Below are 17,864 nucleotides of genomic sequence, written 5' to 3' on the forward strand. Positions count from 1 at the left end.
TGTCTTCCAAGTCTGTGGAGCAGTTGCCGGGGACGAAGGACGAGAGCGAGCGGGTGTCGGAGTGATATAAGAGCTCATCACACTAATCAGAGCTAAATAATGAGAGGTGCGTTGATTCGGCGAATGCTGATCGTTGCTCGACATCCCCGGATTGGTGGCCTCCCCCGGGCCCTTCCACAGGCCTTGATGGGACGATCCAGCCTTGCCTCCGTTCTCGGCTGGACGCGAGAGCCTGACATGTCGTGGTTCAACGGGGAAATACGATAATAACGGCGAGCCCTCCACGGAAATATTCTAGCGCAAAGTCTGTTCCTCCGACAAGACGATTTGATTTGCTCGACTCGACAAGCTCGGCACGTGGTCTCGCCGCTCCTTCCAGTTTTACTCTTCCAATTGTTGCCCCTCGCGCCTTCCTAAATTGGAATATTCGTCTTAAGCTTAGACCCTGGCGAGTACTGCAAATTTCGTTGATTCATAAACAGATACACGACCACTAACTATGAATTGATACTAGTATACGATGTGGCCTACGACTGCGAAAGCTGTACGCGGACCGTCTTGATCTCCGTGTAGTTCTCCAGCGCGTACGATCCCAGTTCGCGACCCAAACCCGACTCCTTGAAGCCACCAAACGGCATCTGGTAGTGCAGCGTATTGTAGTTGTTCACCCAGACGGTTCTGTGCGAGTCATTAGGGGAGGCTTGAGATCTGTAGTTTCAAGAGACAACTCACCCAGCCTTGATTTCGTTTGATACCCTGATGGCGGTGTTGATATTTGTGGTGTGGACGGCGGCAGCGAGGCCTGTTTTGGCCGGTCAGTCATGATCCTATACACCTACTGCTGTCAAGGTTGGATTCTCACCGTAATTCGTGTCGTTTGCCATGCGAACCGCTTCCTCTTCGCTGCGGACCTTCTGCACCGTGCAGACCGGTCCGAAGATCTCCTCCTTTACGATTGTCATGTTTTCATCAACATCCGCAAAGATCGTCGGCTGGATGTAATACCCCTCGCCACCATGTCGGCTGCCACCAGTGATGACCTTGGCGCCCGCCTTCTTTCCGGCCTCGATATAGCCCATAATCCGATCATATTGCACCTGGGACACCTGTGGGCCCTGGAACGTGTCAGGATTGAACGGATCCCCAACCTTGTTCTGCTCAGCACGCTTCTTGAACAGCGATAGGAATTGATCATAGACAGCTTCGTGCACAAGGATCCTCGAGCCCGCACAGCAACATTGTCCATGGTTGAAGAAGATCCCCAGGTTAACCCATCCAATCGCCTCTTCCAGATTTGCGTCGGGCAGAATGATATTCGGCGACTTGCCACCAAGTTCGAGCGTAACCTTTTTCAAGTTGCTCTTTGCTGCTGCCTGCAGAATCTGTCGGCCAACAAGGGTCGACCCGGTGAAGGCGACTTTATCGATATCCATATGCGAAGCAATTGCCGCACCTGCGGTTCTTCCAAATCCTGAAATGACATTAATCACGCCTGGAGGGAACCCCGCCTCCTTGATCAAAGCAGCCACATACAGAGCTGATAGTGGCGTCTGCTCCGCAGTCTTCATAACAACTGTATTTCCCGTCGCAATGGCCGGCCCAATCTTCCATGCAAACATCAGCAGCGGGAAGTTCCACGGAATAATCTGCCCACAGACACCGACGGGCTCGTGCCTTGTATAAGTCAAGCTGCCCGTGTCTGTGTCAATTGTCTGACCATAGATCTTGTCTGCCCAGCCGCCATAGTAGCGAAGACATCCTGCCGAGGCTGCGACATCACCTTTGGCCATCGACACACCCTTCCCATTATCGAGGGCTTCTATGGCGGCTACCGTGTCGCTGTCACGTTCTAGGAGGTCGGCGAGGCGGGTGAGGAGACGGCCGCGGTTGGAAGGGGTGACCTGCTTCCATTCGCCTTCAAGTGCTGCGCGGGCAGCTTTCACGGCGATATCAACGTCTTTCTCTGTGCCTTCGTGAACGGCGACGATGGGCTTCTCGTTGTGAGGGTTGATTGTTTCGAAGGTTTTGCCGCCAACGCCTTTGACGAATTCGTTGTTGATGAATCTTGTACAATGTTAGTGACGCTTAGAGTGGAATTGTGCGTGGTAATCATACAGTCCTAAGGGCTGCTCATACGAGACCGCAGGAGTCTTGATAGTTTGGGACAAAGCCATGGTTGAGATGAAATGATAAGAGTGTGAGATTGGTAAGAGACTTGAACAGTGTTTCCCTCATTCGTCGGGACAACAACGGCCTTTTAGATGCCTGCTAGACCGAGTACTCGAGACGAGAATCTTCGGGCAAGATGCGACAGTGGGGGCCCGTGGGGTATGTGTCGATAATGGCCGGTCCGGTATTTCTCGCTGCATACGGAGCCGCCTACTAGGTCTATTCTCAGTGGTTTGAGCTACGGTATCTCCGCATCATTTCCCCATACACTCGCATCTGCCCCGTGTTTTCCCCAGAGTCCCTTGCTCCGCTTGAGTGCGTTTCCCTTTGCCCGGGGTGCGGATGCGGATGCGGATCCCAGGCGTTCGCCTGGGGATCTCCGATGTTGCATGCATGGAGCATAGCTCGTGAGCTAGCTTCGTCCGCATCACGGGGAGAAACATGACAGCCACTGGGGCACCTATGCATCAGGTGTATCTACCGTTGGATTATGATGATTTGTTGATCGGTTGTATCCTTGATCGCTAAGGCATGCGAGTGATGCTACATTTGACGCTAACCTTCACTATCTCTTACAGCAGCTACATCTGGTTCTTGGTGGACTGGCTTTAATTCGTGTTTCATACTGACCCTGGGAAATCTGAAGCTGAAGCTTAAACTTTCGTTCCTGCAAATTACAAGATCTCCAGGATCTCATATTGATGGCGATCCGTATTCCCTGACCTGAACATTCTAATGAAGGTTCGATGACAGCTAGATGGTATGGAAACAAAGCTTTGATAAAACCTACAATGAGGAATGGAAGTTTCTTGGATTAATCAGATTCAATTGCAATTCGTAAGATATGTGCATGTTCTGCAAAAAACGAAACGAAACTCGTAATCTCAGCTATGTACAACCCTCCACAATTCCCACTGCGGCAATGCCGCATCAATGATAATAGATATATTCAATCTGATTTGGGGTAAACTTATTTCGTTAATCCACGGCTTATTCGGGAATCTCGAGCACGTAACGACCGGCAATCTTTCCTTGTTCTGTTATCTGTTAGTACAACCGAGCCAACAGAAGGGCAAACAGATATAGTAACATACCCATCATTTCAAAGATCTTAGGAAGATCCTTCAGAGGAGCAAGCTTGAAAGGCGCCTTAATCAAGCCACGAGCAAAGAAGTCTAGAGCCTCAACACCGTCCTGCTGGTTTCCGACGTAGCTACCCTTGATGGTGATCATGCGGACAACAGTGTTGATAACGGGGGCCTTGAGGTAGGCGTCCGGAGGCAGACCAATCGCGACAAGAGTCCCGCGGGAGCGAACATACTCCGAAGCCTGCTGGAAGGGCTTCTCGGAAACAGCAAGCAGGATGACAGCGTGGGCGCCGAGTCCGCCGGGCGTGGCGGCCTTGACATCTGCCACGACGTCCTTGGATTTGGTGAAGTCGACGAAGGTCTAGACGGCTTTGTTAGCATTTCCATATCAACAAATGAGTGGCCGTAGGTGGTAATACCTCAGTTCCGAGCTTCTCACACATAGCTTTCTTCTCGTCACCACCATCAATAGCTACAATTCTCAGCCCCATAGCCTTCGCATACTGCTGCGCAAGCGACCCAAGACCACCACCGGCACCAACAATTGCAACAGTCTGACCAGGACGAACACCCGATTCCTTCAATCCCTTGTAAACCGTAATACCAGCACAAAGCACAGGCGCCGTCGCATCAAGCGGTACACCCTCGGGGATCTTTGACGCATGCGTCGCCTTACCAAGCGCATACTGCTGGAACGTCCCATCAACCGTATACCCGGACAACTGCGCATTTGCGCAAAGCGGCGTGTCGGATTGTCTGCAGAACTCGCACTCCCCGCAAGAGCCGTTCAGCCACTTAATACCCGCCTGGTCGCCGATCTGGAACTCGGAGACGAGCTCGCCCTTGGCGACGACGATGCCGGCTCCTTCGTGGCCGCCCACGAGCGGCATTTTGACGGGGATAGGCCAGTGGCCCATCATGGCGTGGAGGTCAGTGTGACAGACTCCGCTGTAGCGGATCTTGACGAGGATCTGGTCGGGCCCAGGCTTGGGGACGGGGATTTGTTTGTAGACGAGGGGGCCGCCGACTTTTTCGGCGACTTGGGCCCATTGAGTTTGGGGGAGGGACATTTTGGTGTTTGGGTAGGGGGTGAGAGTTTTTGAAATGTGAGTCTGAGTCTGAAACTGAGATTGAGAGACCGAGATAGATTGATGATTGAGATAGTGAGACTTGAATCGATGACGAGGGTCCTTATATAGTCCTCAGCCCATCGGAATGGGGTCTCCGGGGTAAGGGAGGCGCGGCGGGGCTTCTGATCTCCATTCTCGTCTCAATTCTCGCCCCAAGTCCATCTGTCGATGCTATTCGGGCGACCGGAATAGAACTCGATGTATCAGACCAGACTCTGTGGTTCTGGATGGCCTCGAGTACAGAGGCGTGGATAGCTTGCGGGGAAAGCTTTGGGGGGATGATCCAATGGACAGCCCTCACTCCGCGGTGCTGAGAGTGCGGCTCCGCATGGTCCAGAGAGAGACGCAGCCGATGCGGAGGCCGATCGTCAGATAACTCAATTCAGGTTCCAGTCTCAATTCTCAATTCACGGCTCACCGAAGCCGAATACAGAGCTGGTCGGGTTGTCTGTCTCACTTTGTGCTCTCTTTGCCCTGTGCACTCGGGAGCATTTCTGGTCTTTCCATCAGGTCCATGTAGAATATCCATTGCAAAGCATAACTTTTCGGAGAGGTCGCTTCCAGTCCGCCAGAGCAGTTTTGTTGACATTCGTCTCCGCTGAAGGTCAAGCTTTGCTAGGAAAGGTGGCAGACATCCCTGCATCCGGGGCGCGAGCTTCGTTGGAAAGTTGCATTCTGAGGGCAAAGCCAACCTGTCGCCACAGACCAGCTCCAGTGAAAAATATGCTTTACCTTCATCGCCCTATTCTTAAATTCTCCTGGAACAAGGACCTTGGTAGAGGCTGGGTACCTTGGTAGAGGTGGTAGAGTCGATCCAAGGTTGATTGTTGAAGGTTGAAAGATACTATTGTGGAAGGAGCGAAGGGACCATGGAACACTGCCTGCCATTTTAGAACTTTGCCTGGAACAACCATCTGTTTGCAGGCCAGTCTTCCACATCAACACTCCATGAAGGGTGATTATTTGTTACTTGATGGTACACTCAGCTATACAAGAATAAACACAAGCCATCAAGGTATCATTAAAGCAGAAAAGCCAACGCCAAATCAAAGCAATGCCAACCCATACTCTGCACTCCTCGCCATCCTTTTCACCCCCTCAGTCTCCTCATCCACCCCACAGGGGAAGAACGTCTCTGACCAGCCACTACTGATCGAAATCCCATGGCTTGGACTCCTGCCATGAATACCACCATGAGAGCGCCCATCGTAGCCATCCCCATTGAAAATCTGTGGCTGGAACTCTACTCCTCCGCACATATTCATATCCTCTGGAGTCTTAGGACCTGCGTCCTGCTCAGACAGGGGACTTTTCAACTGGTTGGAACCCCCAATGGGACTGATATTCCCATTGTCATCCCAATATAGTCTCATCGTGGCTTGGTTCTCGAGGCCCGAGCTTGGACTCTCGCCGTGGAGAAGTGTTGGGTCGATGAACTCAACAAAGGCAGAGTCATCTGTGGGCTCAATAATTTTATTAATCTGCTTCTGCGGTACTCGTGCAGACGGGCCGGGCTTCTCCAGGTCACAGAGAAGGTACTTTGGTGGCTTTCGGTTTCCGTCGACGCAGGATAGACCGATTCCGCGCTTCACGCATTGGTTGCATGGTCGTTCGTTTCCTGTTTACCTGTCAGTGACCTACCTGGGATGAAAAGGGTAGTATGAGGAAACGTACCGCATGTTTTGTGTGCGCGTTGGCAGTTCGAGCAGGATCTTCGGGCCTTTTTTCGGGGACGCGACTTTTCGAATGCGTTGGATGTGATGGGCTTTGGATCCTGTGTGCTCGAGGCTCTGAAAACCGATTCGGCCATTTTAAACAGTGCTTTTGCAAGGGAGGATGAAGCGACGATCTTTGCGAAGTGGTTATATGCCAAGGTTGACAACGTTCTTTCAGTTATATTGTTTCTACTTAAGACTTGCTAACTCGAGGATCTCTTCCCTTTGCCCTTTTCCAGTCTCCAGTCCCAGTCAGTAGATGTCGTTCAAGCTTCCCACCGACCGAGATTACCTCCAGCTACCCCGGGTCCGCATGCCACTGGATACACCACCACACACGACCAAGCTGCATGAACGCAACCAAGTCCAAACCAGATCGCCACCCCCGGATCCCCGCAAGAAGCAGTGCGGGAGCCGGGTGCTCGCCCAGACCCAAACTTTGACCCCTAGACCGCATACGCAGTCCAACCAGGATCCATGCGGCTCCGCATACACCACTCGGACCCGCATAGCAGGAGCCAACTCAACAACTCAGCGAGAAAAAAAGGCGGAACAAAAGGGAGACGATCGTCATGGCCGCAGGTCATGTGCCTTGGTATCTCACGCAAACGGACACCTACACCATGCTACTGCGCTGATCGGTTTCGGCTTGCTGGTTGCTGGGCTGCTGTCGAGCTTTCTCCGCATTTCAGGCCCAGCCCTAACTTTGGCTGGCTGGCATGCCCTTGCTCCTTTCGTTCCGCTCTTCCGTGCCAGTCGACTGGTTTTATTGGCTAATGAGTGCCCAGTGGACCACAAGTCTTGTAACTTGAGGAGTTGCCTGCGTAGTCACTAAAGTCCAGAGGTAGCTAGGGTTCCAGCTTCCAAGGGGTTCGTTACTTCACGAGAATGACCGGGGGAGGATCGTCTTCCTTTCTCCCGTGTCCAATTCAAGGGCTATGTTGTGATTTGAGAGTGATATAAAAAGATATAAAAGTGCATACAGCCAAACCCCCCCGGTTGTTGAAGGCCGTAATGCTCCGTCCTTTGGAAATTAATCCCCAAGTTCTTGTATATTCCCTTCTTCCCTTCTATCCCCTTGCAACTGCACTTGACACAGTACAACATGGCCAGCGACTCCAGCCAGAATGGGGAGACAAAGGGTTATTCCCAGGGTCTTTCCACAGTCCCTACCCATGTCACCCTGTCCGCCGACCAGTTCGAGAGGCTGTACTTGACGCCCATGACGCAGCGCCAGTCCGGCCTGGCTAAGCAAGTGGGAAACCCGACACCATTGTAAGTCTACCGTGTTATAATGCAGTTGCAGAGAACTAACTGATTAGGGCACTCGGGGGTTTTGTCATCACTACAACTCCTCTCTCGTGCTGCTTGATGGCCTGGAGAGGAGCGACTGGAAACGGAATTGCATTCACGTAAGAACCCACGTACCAAAGTCTCTATTGAAATTGACATTGCCATCCCCTGACTGACTTACAACAAAAGCGGCCCCATCATATTTCTTGGTGGCCTTCTCCTGCTCATCACGAGTGTCCTCGAGTTCATCCTTGGAAATACCTTCCCCTGCGTTGTCTTCGGTACCATCGGTGGCTTCTGGTTTGCGTTCGCAGCCACCATGATTCCCTCTTTCAATGCAGCCGGTCAGTCCCTGAATATGCCCTTACCAATTTGCGTAGCCTTTCTACTTACAAAATTTGACTCTACTTATAGCCCCCTACTCCTCGTCAGCAACCGATACAAGCGCCGGGCTCACCAGCGCTGGGTTCATGAATACATACGGTAAGACCCAAGCTAAATTGCCCTTATGGTTATGGAATCCGCATATCTTTAACTAATGACGTTGATAAATACAGCATTCCTTTTCATAACCATGGCCGTCCTCATGCTCATCTTCATGGTCTGCGCCCTGCGCACAAACGTCGTCTACACCCTCATCTTCCTCTCCCTGCTCATGGTCTTCCTCATGCTCTCCGCCGGCTACTGGAGACTCGGCGAGGGCGAGTCCGACGTTGGGAATCGATGCGTGATAGGCGCCGGGGCATGTCTCTTCGTCGCAAGTCTACTTGGTTTCTACCTCCTGATCGCGCAGCTATTTGACTCCGTTGGGCTTCCGTTTAAGTTGCCAGTTGGGGATTTGGTTGCGCTTTGGCCTGACCAGACCAATAAGTGAGTTTATTGCGCTTCCGTTATCTATTTATTGTACTCGATTGGGTATGTACAAGGTTGCTAGGTACTGACTGTACGGAAAGGGCCGAGCAGCGTGATGTCGAGGCTACGGCATAGATGTCTATGTCTTGTGGTTGAGGTGCAGATAGGTGACTGGCTGGTTGGATAGGGTTGTTGGATATGCAGATATTGACGGACATCTTGATTGGATGTCTTCTGCGGTGGCTGTTGGGATTATGGGGAGTATATTTTTGATTATTTCACATTTCGTTTCGCCTGATACACTGATGCGAAGGGATAGCTAAAACCCCATAGCATGCACCTGTTCTTAGAAAAGCAAATGGTGAACATAATTATCCCACGCTTTTGCGTGCGTCAGGATTGAGCTTATATATAGCTGTTTTAGTGCAAACAATGCTTTTCGGCGTATTAATATTATAATAGTCGCAGTATATCTTGCGTCCTCTGCGTCCCTTCAAGCGATAAAAAATAGTAATTCTATCTTTCAACATTGGCCTTGTCAACCCCATTTTTTATACCCGTTTCATTTCAATTGCGATATCGATTCGGAACACATAAAGGAGCACCAGGGTTGTAATTTTTATGAGATCCCGCACAAGGAAAGCAGCCACTAGGGCAATTTTGGAAGTCATACGATGGCGGATAACAGCTGCAAGTGAAGCGGTGCGATGGACGGAAAGTAGTGGGAGGGTCAGATCAAATTGCAGAATGTACGTGCCATCAACGAGGCCAGCAGAGAACTGACATTGCTCTTCAGGGCCAGTTTCGCACCTTGAAACGAATGGAATGGTGACCGTGGTTCGCACGGTCGGCTTCTGACCTTGTTTCCGTGGTTTAAAGTAATGAAAAGCGTTCATTTTGAGCTGCTCAAAGATATTCCGCGAAAGTTCCCACAGAGTGTCGTTCAACGACTCTTTTCTGGCCCTAGGCCGATTTAATCCGGTCCTCGAAGAGTTATCGCCATCAACTTGAGATCGGCCGGCCTCGTACCGGCCAGAGTTTACAGCGCCTCGTCTTAGAGGAAGGTTTTCTATCGTCGGTATAGGAGCAGGAAATGGCATTTTTGGATTGTTTAGCGGGGCGCTCAAGGCTTCTAACTCTTGACGCGTTAATTGCAGAGGAAAGAACCGGGGTGGAGCAACTTTTTTAGTTTCCCACGACTGTTTTGGTCGCGCTGGCCGACAGTCCGGACCCTGGTCAGTGGCAGGATGCTCAATGGGTTGGTTAGAGTCCCGACTCGCTCGTAAGGGTAAAGATCGATAAGGGGTTTCTGGCAAGGCTTTCTCGTCACCTCTGCCAGGCCTCTTTGCTCGAAAGGGCGGCTGGGCGTTCGTGGCTTCTCTCTGAAGTGGATTATCGATACAAGAGAGAAAAGAAGGCTTGGGCGGTTTCGGCGGTCTCCATGTTGCTTCACTGCCGAAGGAAAGAGAGGTGAGTTGGCTGCCGTCTGATCTGGCGGTATTACCCAGTCGACCGAGCGCACGCTTATCAGACTTTATGGGAGAGGGATCATGCCGCTTATATTTCTCGAATGATCCAATCTCAGATTGATGGCCACTCTGAGATATCGGTGTATTATGTGGATTCAAAGGAATTCCACGGCTATCGATGAAAGGGTCTTTTTCGGAAGCTAAGTCTGGATATAGTCTGGGGAAAGTGAAGAGAAAGTCATTGTAGGCGTCATCACTGCTGAAACGGCCAAACTTGTGCGAACGATTCTGAGGCATAGACACCGAAGCGGATCCCAGTGGTTCGGAAAGTGTGGTCCTTACGTGCCAACTTCGAGGGCTGTCAATAGAATGGCCGCCGGGGACGTCGTTTTCCTCTAAAGGTTCTCGTTCATGTGCCAATGGAGTCGTGATATCCGTTGCCAAGTCTTCAATCATGGTATAGAGTGGCGCTCGCTGCGTTGAGAGAATTAAGTGATCGAACACGATGAGAAAACGGGTCCCTAAAAAGTAACTCAGATTGCGCATTCATGTAGATGTCAATTTAGAGAAAACCAGAGAGCTCGGGGTTGAAGCGAACTGCACCGAATTATGGGGGAAATCATGATGTGGAGTGTAGCCGTTGAGGAAAGAGCAACCAAATTCGTGAATCAAGGCAAGTGCCTTAAACTTAAAATTCCCAGTCGGCTATGACCAAACAGAAAGAGTACTGTTATTGAAAGAAGCGCAATATGACGAAAATGTCGCAAAAAATTGCTATAATTCTACAGGTTCAGAGTTGAAAGCGCGAGTGGATATGTACATCAGGTATCTATTTCAGAACGGCCTGCAGGCTCTCAAGAACCTATGAGAGGGTCAGCTTGTTCAATAACGCGCCTGCTGACTTGTAGTTATCTATCACTCACCTCAAGCTCAATCTTGGCCTCAGCAATGTCCTGCTCGCTGCCGTTGCCACCAGCAATCTTCTGGGCTTCGGTGATCTGGGAACGAACACTCTGGAAGTGCGAAGAAAGTACGTTAGCCTTGTTGTCCACCGAGACCGGGTTTGAGAAGACCTACGTCGATGCTGAAGTCCTCAAGGGCGTAACCCTCAACAGCGTTGATGCTCAGCTGGGAGTCGGGCTGAACAACGGCGAATCCACCAGACACTGTCCGAGACGCATGTTAGTTATATCACTTATTTCACACATGTTGTTTGATTCGACACATATCGGGTGAGATTTGATCTGTGTCGGCGACCGGACGTACGGAAAAACTTCTTGCTGGCACCGCCCTCCTCCATGATCTCGACAAGGCCGGGCTTGAGCTGCTCGATGGAGGGAACGTGGTTGGCGAGGACACCCATCTCTCCGGACTCAGCGGGGATGTTGACCTGGACACTGAATGATAAGGTTTGTCAGTAAGGGCGCGATGGAAGGGTGAACCCGGGCCGACGGGCGCAGGCGCAGGTTCAGGAGGTAGGTAGTTAGGTGACATACACGCCAGCGGAGCGGAAGATGGTCTGTCGGCAAGACTCTTTGTTAGTACTAAGGCTTTATCAAGGTATTAGAGGACGTCCGCCGGAGGGAGTCGTACCTGGTGAGGGAGAGCCAGGGAAAGCTTGATCTTGTCGGAGACGGCCTCAGCGTAGCCTCTGCGCTGGATAGGCACGCGGAAGGCAGCGGGACGAGCCCGGAGAGCAGAGCGAGCGAAACGGAGGGAGCTCATCTTGCAATTGAGGGATGGGAAAGGTGGTGATGGGTCAGTCTCCCGCTTTGGACTTGGAGTTGCGAGGTGCAAAGGTCGACGTTCGGATGCCGGTTGTTCCCTAGCGCCTTTCCCGCTCACGTGATGGACAAATAAACACCTGGAGCCGGACTGCTGTACCTCTACAAGTACGTAGTGAACCTGAATTCTGAAATGGCGGAGAATGCCAATAGACAGAATACTTTAAAAATATTTTCGAAAAAAATTGTTTTTACACGGTCTGAACTTGCTCTACTCTTTCCTGGTACCCGGCTGCCTCGCCGGTCATCGGAATGTGAGCGGCTAGGGCGAGAAGACTTGCCGCTCAAGATACTGCCTCCAGCCAAGTCTGGCACTCGCCCTTGTGCAATTCTCTAATTATCTAACGTTTGTCCCAACCTTAGAGCATAAAATAACCTCCAAGCCGATATTGATATCTCGTCTGGTCACGTGTTATATAGGTCACGTGATGTCTTTACCCAAATCCCTTGTTTCCACTGGTCCCCCATCACGAATCTGCGTACGAATAATTGTAGTATAAAGATACTGGGAGAGCTATCGCCTGTTATGTTAGTGACCACTATTCTGTTCTGTAAGGCCGTAGATACTTGTAGTGTACCTGTTGTTGGTGTTGGCCTGGCAGGATGACACTAACCGTGCTCGGTAAGCGAAATCCCACACAAACTGACCGCCGAGCCCTAGCCGACCCTCATTTGGGCCTCTCAGCCATTTCCTCAGACGTTGGATAACCTCACCCGCCAACTCACATCCGTCTTTCAGTCGCGACGAAACTGTCAAGATGGCCAGTACGTTTGCCCCCCTGATGTTGCTGCATCTGCTGTCCAAAAAATTGCCCCGAAATTCCATCCGGGGGCGTCCTCGAATGATCGAAATTCATGGCTAACGCTTTTGTCCTTTTTTAGAGTCAAAGAACGCCTCCCAGCACCACAACAGCCAGAAGGCTCACCGTAACGGGTGCGTACGAACCGATTCCCTTTCGCGTTTTGCAGGTTTTGGTCGAGAGTGGCTATTTTTTGGGCGTTGAGCGACATATCAGCATACGATCCAACACACCTCGATCCTTTATCCGCATCACACGAGCCTGAAGAAGAAAAAAGGACTATATCGCTAATAATTCTTTCGTCAACAGTATCAAGAAGCCTAAGACCAACCGTTACCCCTCTCTCCGTGGTGTCGACGCCAAGTTCCGCCGCAACCACAGACACGCTCTTCACGGTACCGCTAAGGCTCTGGTACGTTGGACCGCAAAATTCATGGCGACATCAGACGGTCGTATCAGTGGACGACTTGCTAACGAATCCTACAGAAGGAGCGCAAGGAGGGCAAGCGCGAGGTCGCATAAGTCATCTAATATAGACCAAAATGAAAGCGATTTGAGCTGGTGATTGTTTTGCATTTCTTCACGTGCAATGAACACTCAACCTTCCCCCCCAAGAACGTCTGTCGAACGAGCCGGTTGTCAAATAAACCAAATGGATTCGATTTCGTGACGCTTCTCTTTGCTTCCACCTTCTCTGTTGTTCCTGCTTTACATTGCGATGGACGTAATGACCCGTTCGATTCGGATGTAGTCGAGACCCGATTCCACTACAGGCATATGTGTGTACAGCGTCGTGCTTATATCTAATGCGCGCTTGCTGAAGGATTATTCTAACGTGCCGAGAAAAGATCCCATGCCCTCCTATTACCAAACACCTTTTCTCTTTCTCTCCCGTGGCGAAGAGGTGCATGGACGGAGGGCTACATCCCCGTAGACTAGGATAGGTGTAAACTGCAATGATATATCCCTCAATTCTGAACATGTTTGCCATCAAACCTTATAAGAGTGGTGGAATGATACCGTCTCCCTTTCGACCCTTCAAAGAGTGCATGCAATTCACTGTACCACGCAGGATCTACCAAGTCCCTTATCCATGCATGGACATTCAATAACGCAACCATCAGCCCATGTCCGCGTCCTGCCCCGAAAACATAAATCGTCCTTCGAAGACATATCGTTATCTTCTAAGAACCAAAAAGAATCATGGGTTCACCAGAAGAATAGATTATAGGTTATAAGCCTGTATATCAGGACCATAGGAAACTCGCCCAGCGAACATCAATCAATTAACCGCAACTAGCTCCATAACTGCGAGCCGATAAATAGTCATCCAAACATATATGCTTTTGAGGAATTGGAATGAAAGACTTTAGAAACGGTTATCCATGAAATATCGATAACCCCCCTGTTCTTCCACAACAGTACCTTACGCAGATACAGTCCATTCCATCCCGCCTTACATATCAATCTCAACCAAGTGTCCCGTCTGGATTGCAATAATCTGCATTCTCGTTATGCGTGAACGGTTATAAAACAACCCCACTGGAACGACACCACTAGTACGGATACTCCGTACATATGCTGACACTATGCAGAAAGCTGTGACACCATGGAATCCGGACCCAGCCTGGCTCTGAACAGAGTTTATACGGGATAGCCTGGTTTACTCGAGGGGGAGAGAGAGGCCGGACAGGCATCATCCACGAAGAGTACATGGGGTTAGTCGAGGTCACTGTTTTGTCGACGTGCTCAAGTTGGTATGCTCCATGGGCCAGATAATCAAGCCTGTTTCGCAGCTTACCTACGAGAATGTAGGCTACGTGACACAGGCGCAGAAATAGTCGCGACTTTCAAACAAACACAACAGCCTTTTTAAGGTTTACTGGGAATCACCAGATTATCCAGCCTCGATATAGAGTTCCTCGGCCTTCGAACCCGACAGTGTGCATTGATAATCCGGAGGTAAGTTGGGTAGGACAAGGCAGGGATATGACGCACTGCAGAGTGATGGTGCTCACTGCTCAGACCCTTCGCTTCGGGCATTGAAACCGTCTCCAGTATGATACCCGGACAGGATGGTTAGAGTGGTCGAAGAGAATACCAGTGGCAAGACAGCAGCAGCTATCGTTTCCGGTGTTCGTGCTCGTCCTCCCCCCCCTCAAGTTTGTGAACCTTCAGGTATAATCGACCAGTCACTACATCGTGTTCTCGCTTCATGAAACGCCGGATTGCATTATGGCGTGGAAGTTTGCGCATCGCATCCAACGGCCATACACCGTCAGCACTGCAGGGAGCGCAGCGCAGTCAGATACAGTAGCCCAGCCTAGCCCTCCTTAATTGCCAATCCTTCTGACCTCAAGAGAGCACGCCCATGTTTTGAAGGAGCTTACCAAGCCAGTCACAGTACGGATTCATATCAACACGAAACGAACACGTCAAGCAGGCTATCCCTGCCCAGTGTCCACAATCGAGATATTCAGACCCAACTTGATAGACAGACGGGCAGCATTCATCTTCCAACGGACGTATCAACGCAGAGTATCTCAATCCATGCCGTCCTGCTGACGAGAGGATCACATCCCTGCTCTGGACACCAAATCAGGAAAAGTGAATAACCGGAGTGAATTCCCGATACTGAAAAAGGAAGGGCGATACTAGTCCAATTTCCAAAAGAAAAAAAAAAAGCCCCGAGCACCAGGGGAAAAAAGCAACGAGGGCACCGAAACGCGATCCTGGAGTTTCGTTTGGGCCCAATGATCGATGAAGGATGAACGATCAGCGCTCTGCTTCCAGAACGATGCTGCTGGGTATCCAGATCGAGATGTCTCGTTACGAATCCGGTAGTCCCGTTGCAGAAGGAAGGGAATGTCTGCTTAGAAGGACTCTGAGAAGCAGGGGCTGGGCGCGCAATTATTCGTTGATTAATGAGTTGAGGTCTTTGGAGGATTAGGAGCGAAGTTGACGGCTCGAACGAAGCTTTTCGAACCATGTGAGGGACGTTTTAGGTCGGCGCTTCCCTATCACGAAGTCTATCATGAGAGGTGTCTAGCCGTCTAGCTCAGCACCACTGCTCTGCTCTGTTTCTCACCTCAGCGATTGAACAGTCGACTTGCCACTCTCATCGAGTTGGGAGGATGGGTACGATTCAAACTCTCGATTCGCATCTGAGCCGAAGATCATGGCTTCTAACGAAATTCTTGCATTGCATTGCTTGCCTCGCCCCTGCCAGCTGCCAGGAGTCGACTCGGACACGATCCAGGCGCTGCTCACAGGAACGGGGTGCTGAGGCATTTTCCTCAATGACCTGCAAGGCTAGAACCATGCTTACCAGCTGGACGTATCTCAGTGCATGAAGCAGCAATTTCCTGAATAAGCTACTCATGGATCTCTCTCCCCCCCTCTCTCGGAATTCGGGAAGCGTCAGCGAAGGAGTTCAGCAAAGGAAAAGAAAAAGAAAAGAAACTCGGAAAAAGTAAACAAGCTGTCGGTCTAACGGGTCATCCCTTGACCACTGACAACCGTTAATCCAGCATGCAGGGAGAAAGATGCAAAACGTCGGAAGCTAGGGATGCAAATGGCTGGCTGGTGCCTATCAGTTCACAATATTAATTGGCTGTGGCACATTATTATCGGTTGTCGATGTAATGGTACATATGCACATGCACTCAAAGCCGAGAGGGGAAATGACAACAGCTTCTCCATCACTCCATCATACTTCTCTAGTACCACTCAGGCATCGGTCGAGCAATGCGAGTGCGACAGCAACGGCTGGCTGGTATGTGGCGGGCACACGTGGTGATTCTCGACTGTCGAGTCAACAAGCTCGAACGTTGAGGAGTTCGTGCTTTGACCTCCAGTGCCATCCGGCCTGTTTCCAATCACTGGACTCCACGGAGATACCTTGTTACCTTGCAAATACACACCAGCTGATGTAGGGGAAAACACCGCGAACTATGACCCTGTCAGATAGAATGGCTGCGGGGATCTTTCAAATTCCAAAAGGACATTCCGAACCCCGGCCTCCATAGCTTGGGCCTGCCATCGTATCAATTGTCTGAGAAGAGGAGGGGAGAGAGTTGAAGTGGCGAGCTACCTTCGGCTTGTACAACTTGGCGAGCGACAGACCCCCGTTCGAGTCGATTATTGGGGACCACGGACGAGGCCTGTGCTCCAGAACGTAACACCAATTTCAAGTCATTGAACCGCCCATTCGACTCGGCTATGATTCAGAAGAGTGCAGAACACTCTATCCGAAAACCAAAAATATATGGTTCATACTGTTGAAGCCAATATGGGAGAGCAACCATGACATCTCCCAAATATAGTAGGAGATCACCTGGCCAGTCCGGTCCTGGTTAGCACCATTACCGGATACAGACGTACGATACCATCAATACGTATGTAAAATACCGAAAAATTCAACTCTCCTTTTTCGACGATCAGAGTGGAGCGGCAGCGGGTACGCTAACCGCAAAGAAAAGTAGCGTAATCGACACCGAGATCGTCCGGGACCCAATAAAACGGCTTGAAGACAGTCCCTCCCGGCGCTAACGCAATGAGGGGAAGTGCTCGATGTCAGGGCCCACCTTGGTAGTCCACGACTCCACGAAATCCTGCTCGGAAAAGCTTCGGGGATTAGGGTTAAATTTTGCGGAGGAAGGCAGAGGTTGTAACGAGCTGAGAGACTCCACGCGTGTCCTGGGAAGTTCCGTGGATGAGAGTGGGATGGGTTCAACAGGCAAGGGGAGCAGAGTTTGGTTGTTGAAGAATTTCAAGGTTAGGGGGGCGGGAGGGCGAAGTTTCCTGCAAACTTTGAAGTCGATCTCTGGATTGTTTTTTGGGTCGCGGTTGACGTGACGTTGAGTTTCCAGATGGTCGGGTTCGCCTTGAGCTTGTCAATGATTCGGATAATTCGCGTAGTTACATACATCCATCGTCAGTTGCAGCCGGCACTCCCAAATCGCAGTCTCGAGGTATTCGATGCTCTCTCGAGTTTCTCTATCGTCTGCACGGCAAGTGAACTATTGTCTCAAGTTAACAAGCAGTGCGGAGAACGTCCGTATACTCTGGAAAAGACAGCCGACGAATACGACACCAATTGAGTTTGAAACCGCATAAGCTCGGCCCCCAAACAAGAATATCAATACCCCCTACTGACCTACTCTCATAAATTCGAAGAATAGGAGCATATACTAAATCTCGCGCTCCATAATTCTCCAATTCGCGATCAATAACTCAAATTGGTTTAAGCTGGCCGCGCAGAGTGAACCCGAGAATTCGATTCGAACGCGGCACTGACCGACCGTTTCACATCCGAGACCTCTGCCGGTCTCCACACGCGGGCTGCCTGGCTCTGTTTCTGGCTCTGGCTCACTCTGGGGCTCCCGTCTGGCTCTGGCTTTGGTTCTGGTCCTGGTCCTGGGCCGCAGGGACCACCTCTGGACACCTGCTGACACTGATTGGAAGGTGACTGGACCGTTCACCCCTGCGATCCTTGGATTGAGGGAAAGTGCGTTTTCCGAAAATGGAATCGTCGACGGTCTCTGTCAGTGGCCAAGCTGTGG

General features: G+C 50.8%; 7 protein-coding genes across 7 annotated transcripts; 3 read left to right on the plus strand and 4 right to left on the minus strand.

Moving 5' to 3' along the window:
• Positions 1-527: 527 nt before the first annotated feature.
• On the minus strand, positions 528-2,174 carry ASPVEDRAFT_48515 (aldehyde dehydrogenase family protein; the record flags this gene model as incomplete). Its single annotated transcript, XM_040814017.1, has 4 exons — positions 528-678; positions 733-802; positions 863-2,064; positions 2,116-2,174. The coding sequence occupies 4 exons, from the start codon at positions 2,172-2,174 to the stop codon at positions 528-530; spliced, it is 1,482 nt and encodes a 493-aa protein (XP_040662039.1).
• A 985-nt stretch (positions 2,175-3,159) lies between these two features.
• Positions 3,160-4,327, minus strand: ASPVEDRAFT_121915 (zinc-dependent alcohol dehydrogenase; the record flags this gene model as incomplete). Its single annotated transcript, XM_040805928.1, has 3 exons — positions 3,160-3,206; positions 3,264-3,618; positions 3,677-4,327. 3 exons carry the CDS (start codon positions 4,325-4,327, stop codon positions 3,160-3,162), a joined length of 1,053 nt encoding a protein of 350 aa, XP_040662040.1.
• A 1,087-nt stretch (positions 4,328-5,414) lies between these two features.
• ASPVEDRAFT_145787 (Zn(II)2Cys6 transcription factor domain-containing protein) lies at positions 5,415-6,197 on the minus strand (the record flags this gene model as incomplete). Its single annotated transcript, XM_040808070.1, has 2 exons — positions 5,415-6,005; positions 6,062-6,197. 2 exons carry the CDS (start codon positions 6,195-6,197, stop codon positions 5,434-5,436), a joined length of 708 nt encoding a protein of 235 aa, XP_040662041.1. The 3' UTR covers positions 5,415-5,433.
• ASPVEDRAFT_229793 (uncharacterized protein) lies at positions 6,022-7,072 on the plus strand. Its single transcript, XM_040809513.1, has 2 exons — positions 6,022-6,261; positions 6,342-7,072. The coding sequence occupies exon 2, from the start codon at positions 6,362-6,364 to the stop codon at positions 6,935-6,937; it is 576 nt and encodes a 191-aa protein (XP_040662042.1). The 5' UTR covers positions 6,022-6,261; positions 6,342-6,361; the 3' UTR covers positions 6,938-7,072.
• Positions 7,073-7,207: 135 nt separating this feature from the next.
• Positions 7,208-8,269, plus strand: ASPVEDRAFT_48517 (transcriptional activator of ethanol catabolism AlcS; the record flags this gene model as incomplete). Its single annotated transcript, XM_040814019.1, has 5 exons — positions 7,208-7,377; positions 7,425-7,514; positions 7,585-7,739; positions 7,810-7,878; positions 7,953-8,269. 5 exons carry the CDS (start codon positions 7,208-7,210, stop codon positions 8,267-8,269), a joined length of 801 nt encoding a protein of 266 aa, XP_040662043.1.
• Positions 8,270-8,798: 529 nt separating this feature from the next.
• ASPVEDRAFT_58297 (F1F0 ATP synthase subunit delta) lies at positions 8,799-11,647 on the minus strand (the record flags this gene model as incomplete). The annotated part of the gene is made up of 6 exons (XM_040815415.1): positions 11,310-11,647; positions 11,213-11,235; positions 10,983-11,113; positions 10,794-10,882; positions 10,640-10,729; positions 8,799-10,190 (listed from the first exon to the last, which is right to left on the minus strand). The coding sequence occupies exons 1-6, from the start codon at positions 11,439-11,441 to the stop codon at positions 8,799-8,801; spliced, it is 1,857 nt and encodes a 618-aa protein (XP_040662044.1). The 5' UTR covers positions 11,442-11,647.
• Positions 11,648-11,882: 235 nt separating this feature from the next.
• On the plus strand, positions 11,883-13,289 carry ASPVEDRAFT_145790 (60S ribosomal protein eL29). The gene is made up of 4 exons (XM_040808071.1): positions 11,883-12,265; positions 12,383-12,434; positions 12,610-12,712; positions 12,787-13,289. The coding sequence occupies exons 1-4, from the start codon at positions 12,259-12,261 to the stop codon at positions 12,820-12,822; spliced, it is 198 nt and encodes a 65-aa protein (XP_040662045.1). The 5' UTR covers positions 11,883-12,258; the 3' UTR covers positions 12,823-13,289.
• Positions 13,290-17,864: the final 4,575 nt, after the last annotated feature.

This window comes from Aspergillus versicolor, assembly GCF_001890125.1.
Source record: "Aspergillus versicolor CBS 583.65 unplaced genomic scaffold ASPVEscaffold_1, whole genome shotgun sequence".
NCBI lineage: Eukaryota > Fungi > Ascomycota > Eurotiomycetes > Eurotiales > Aspergillaceae > Aspergillus > Aspergillus versicolor.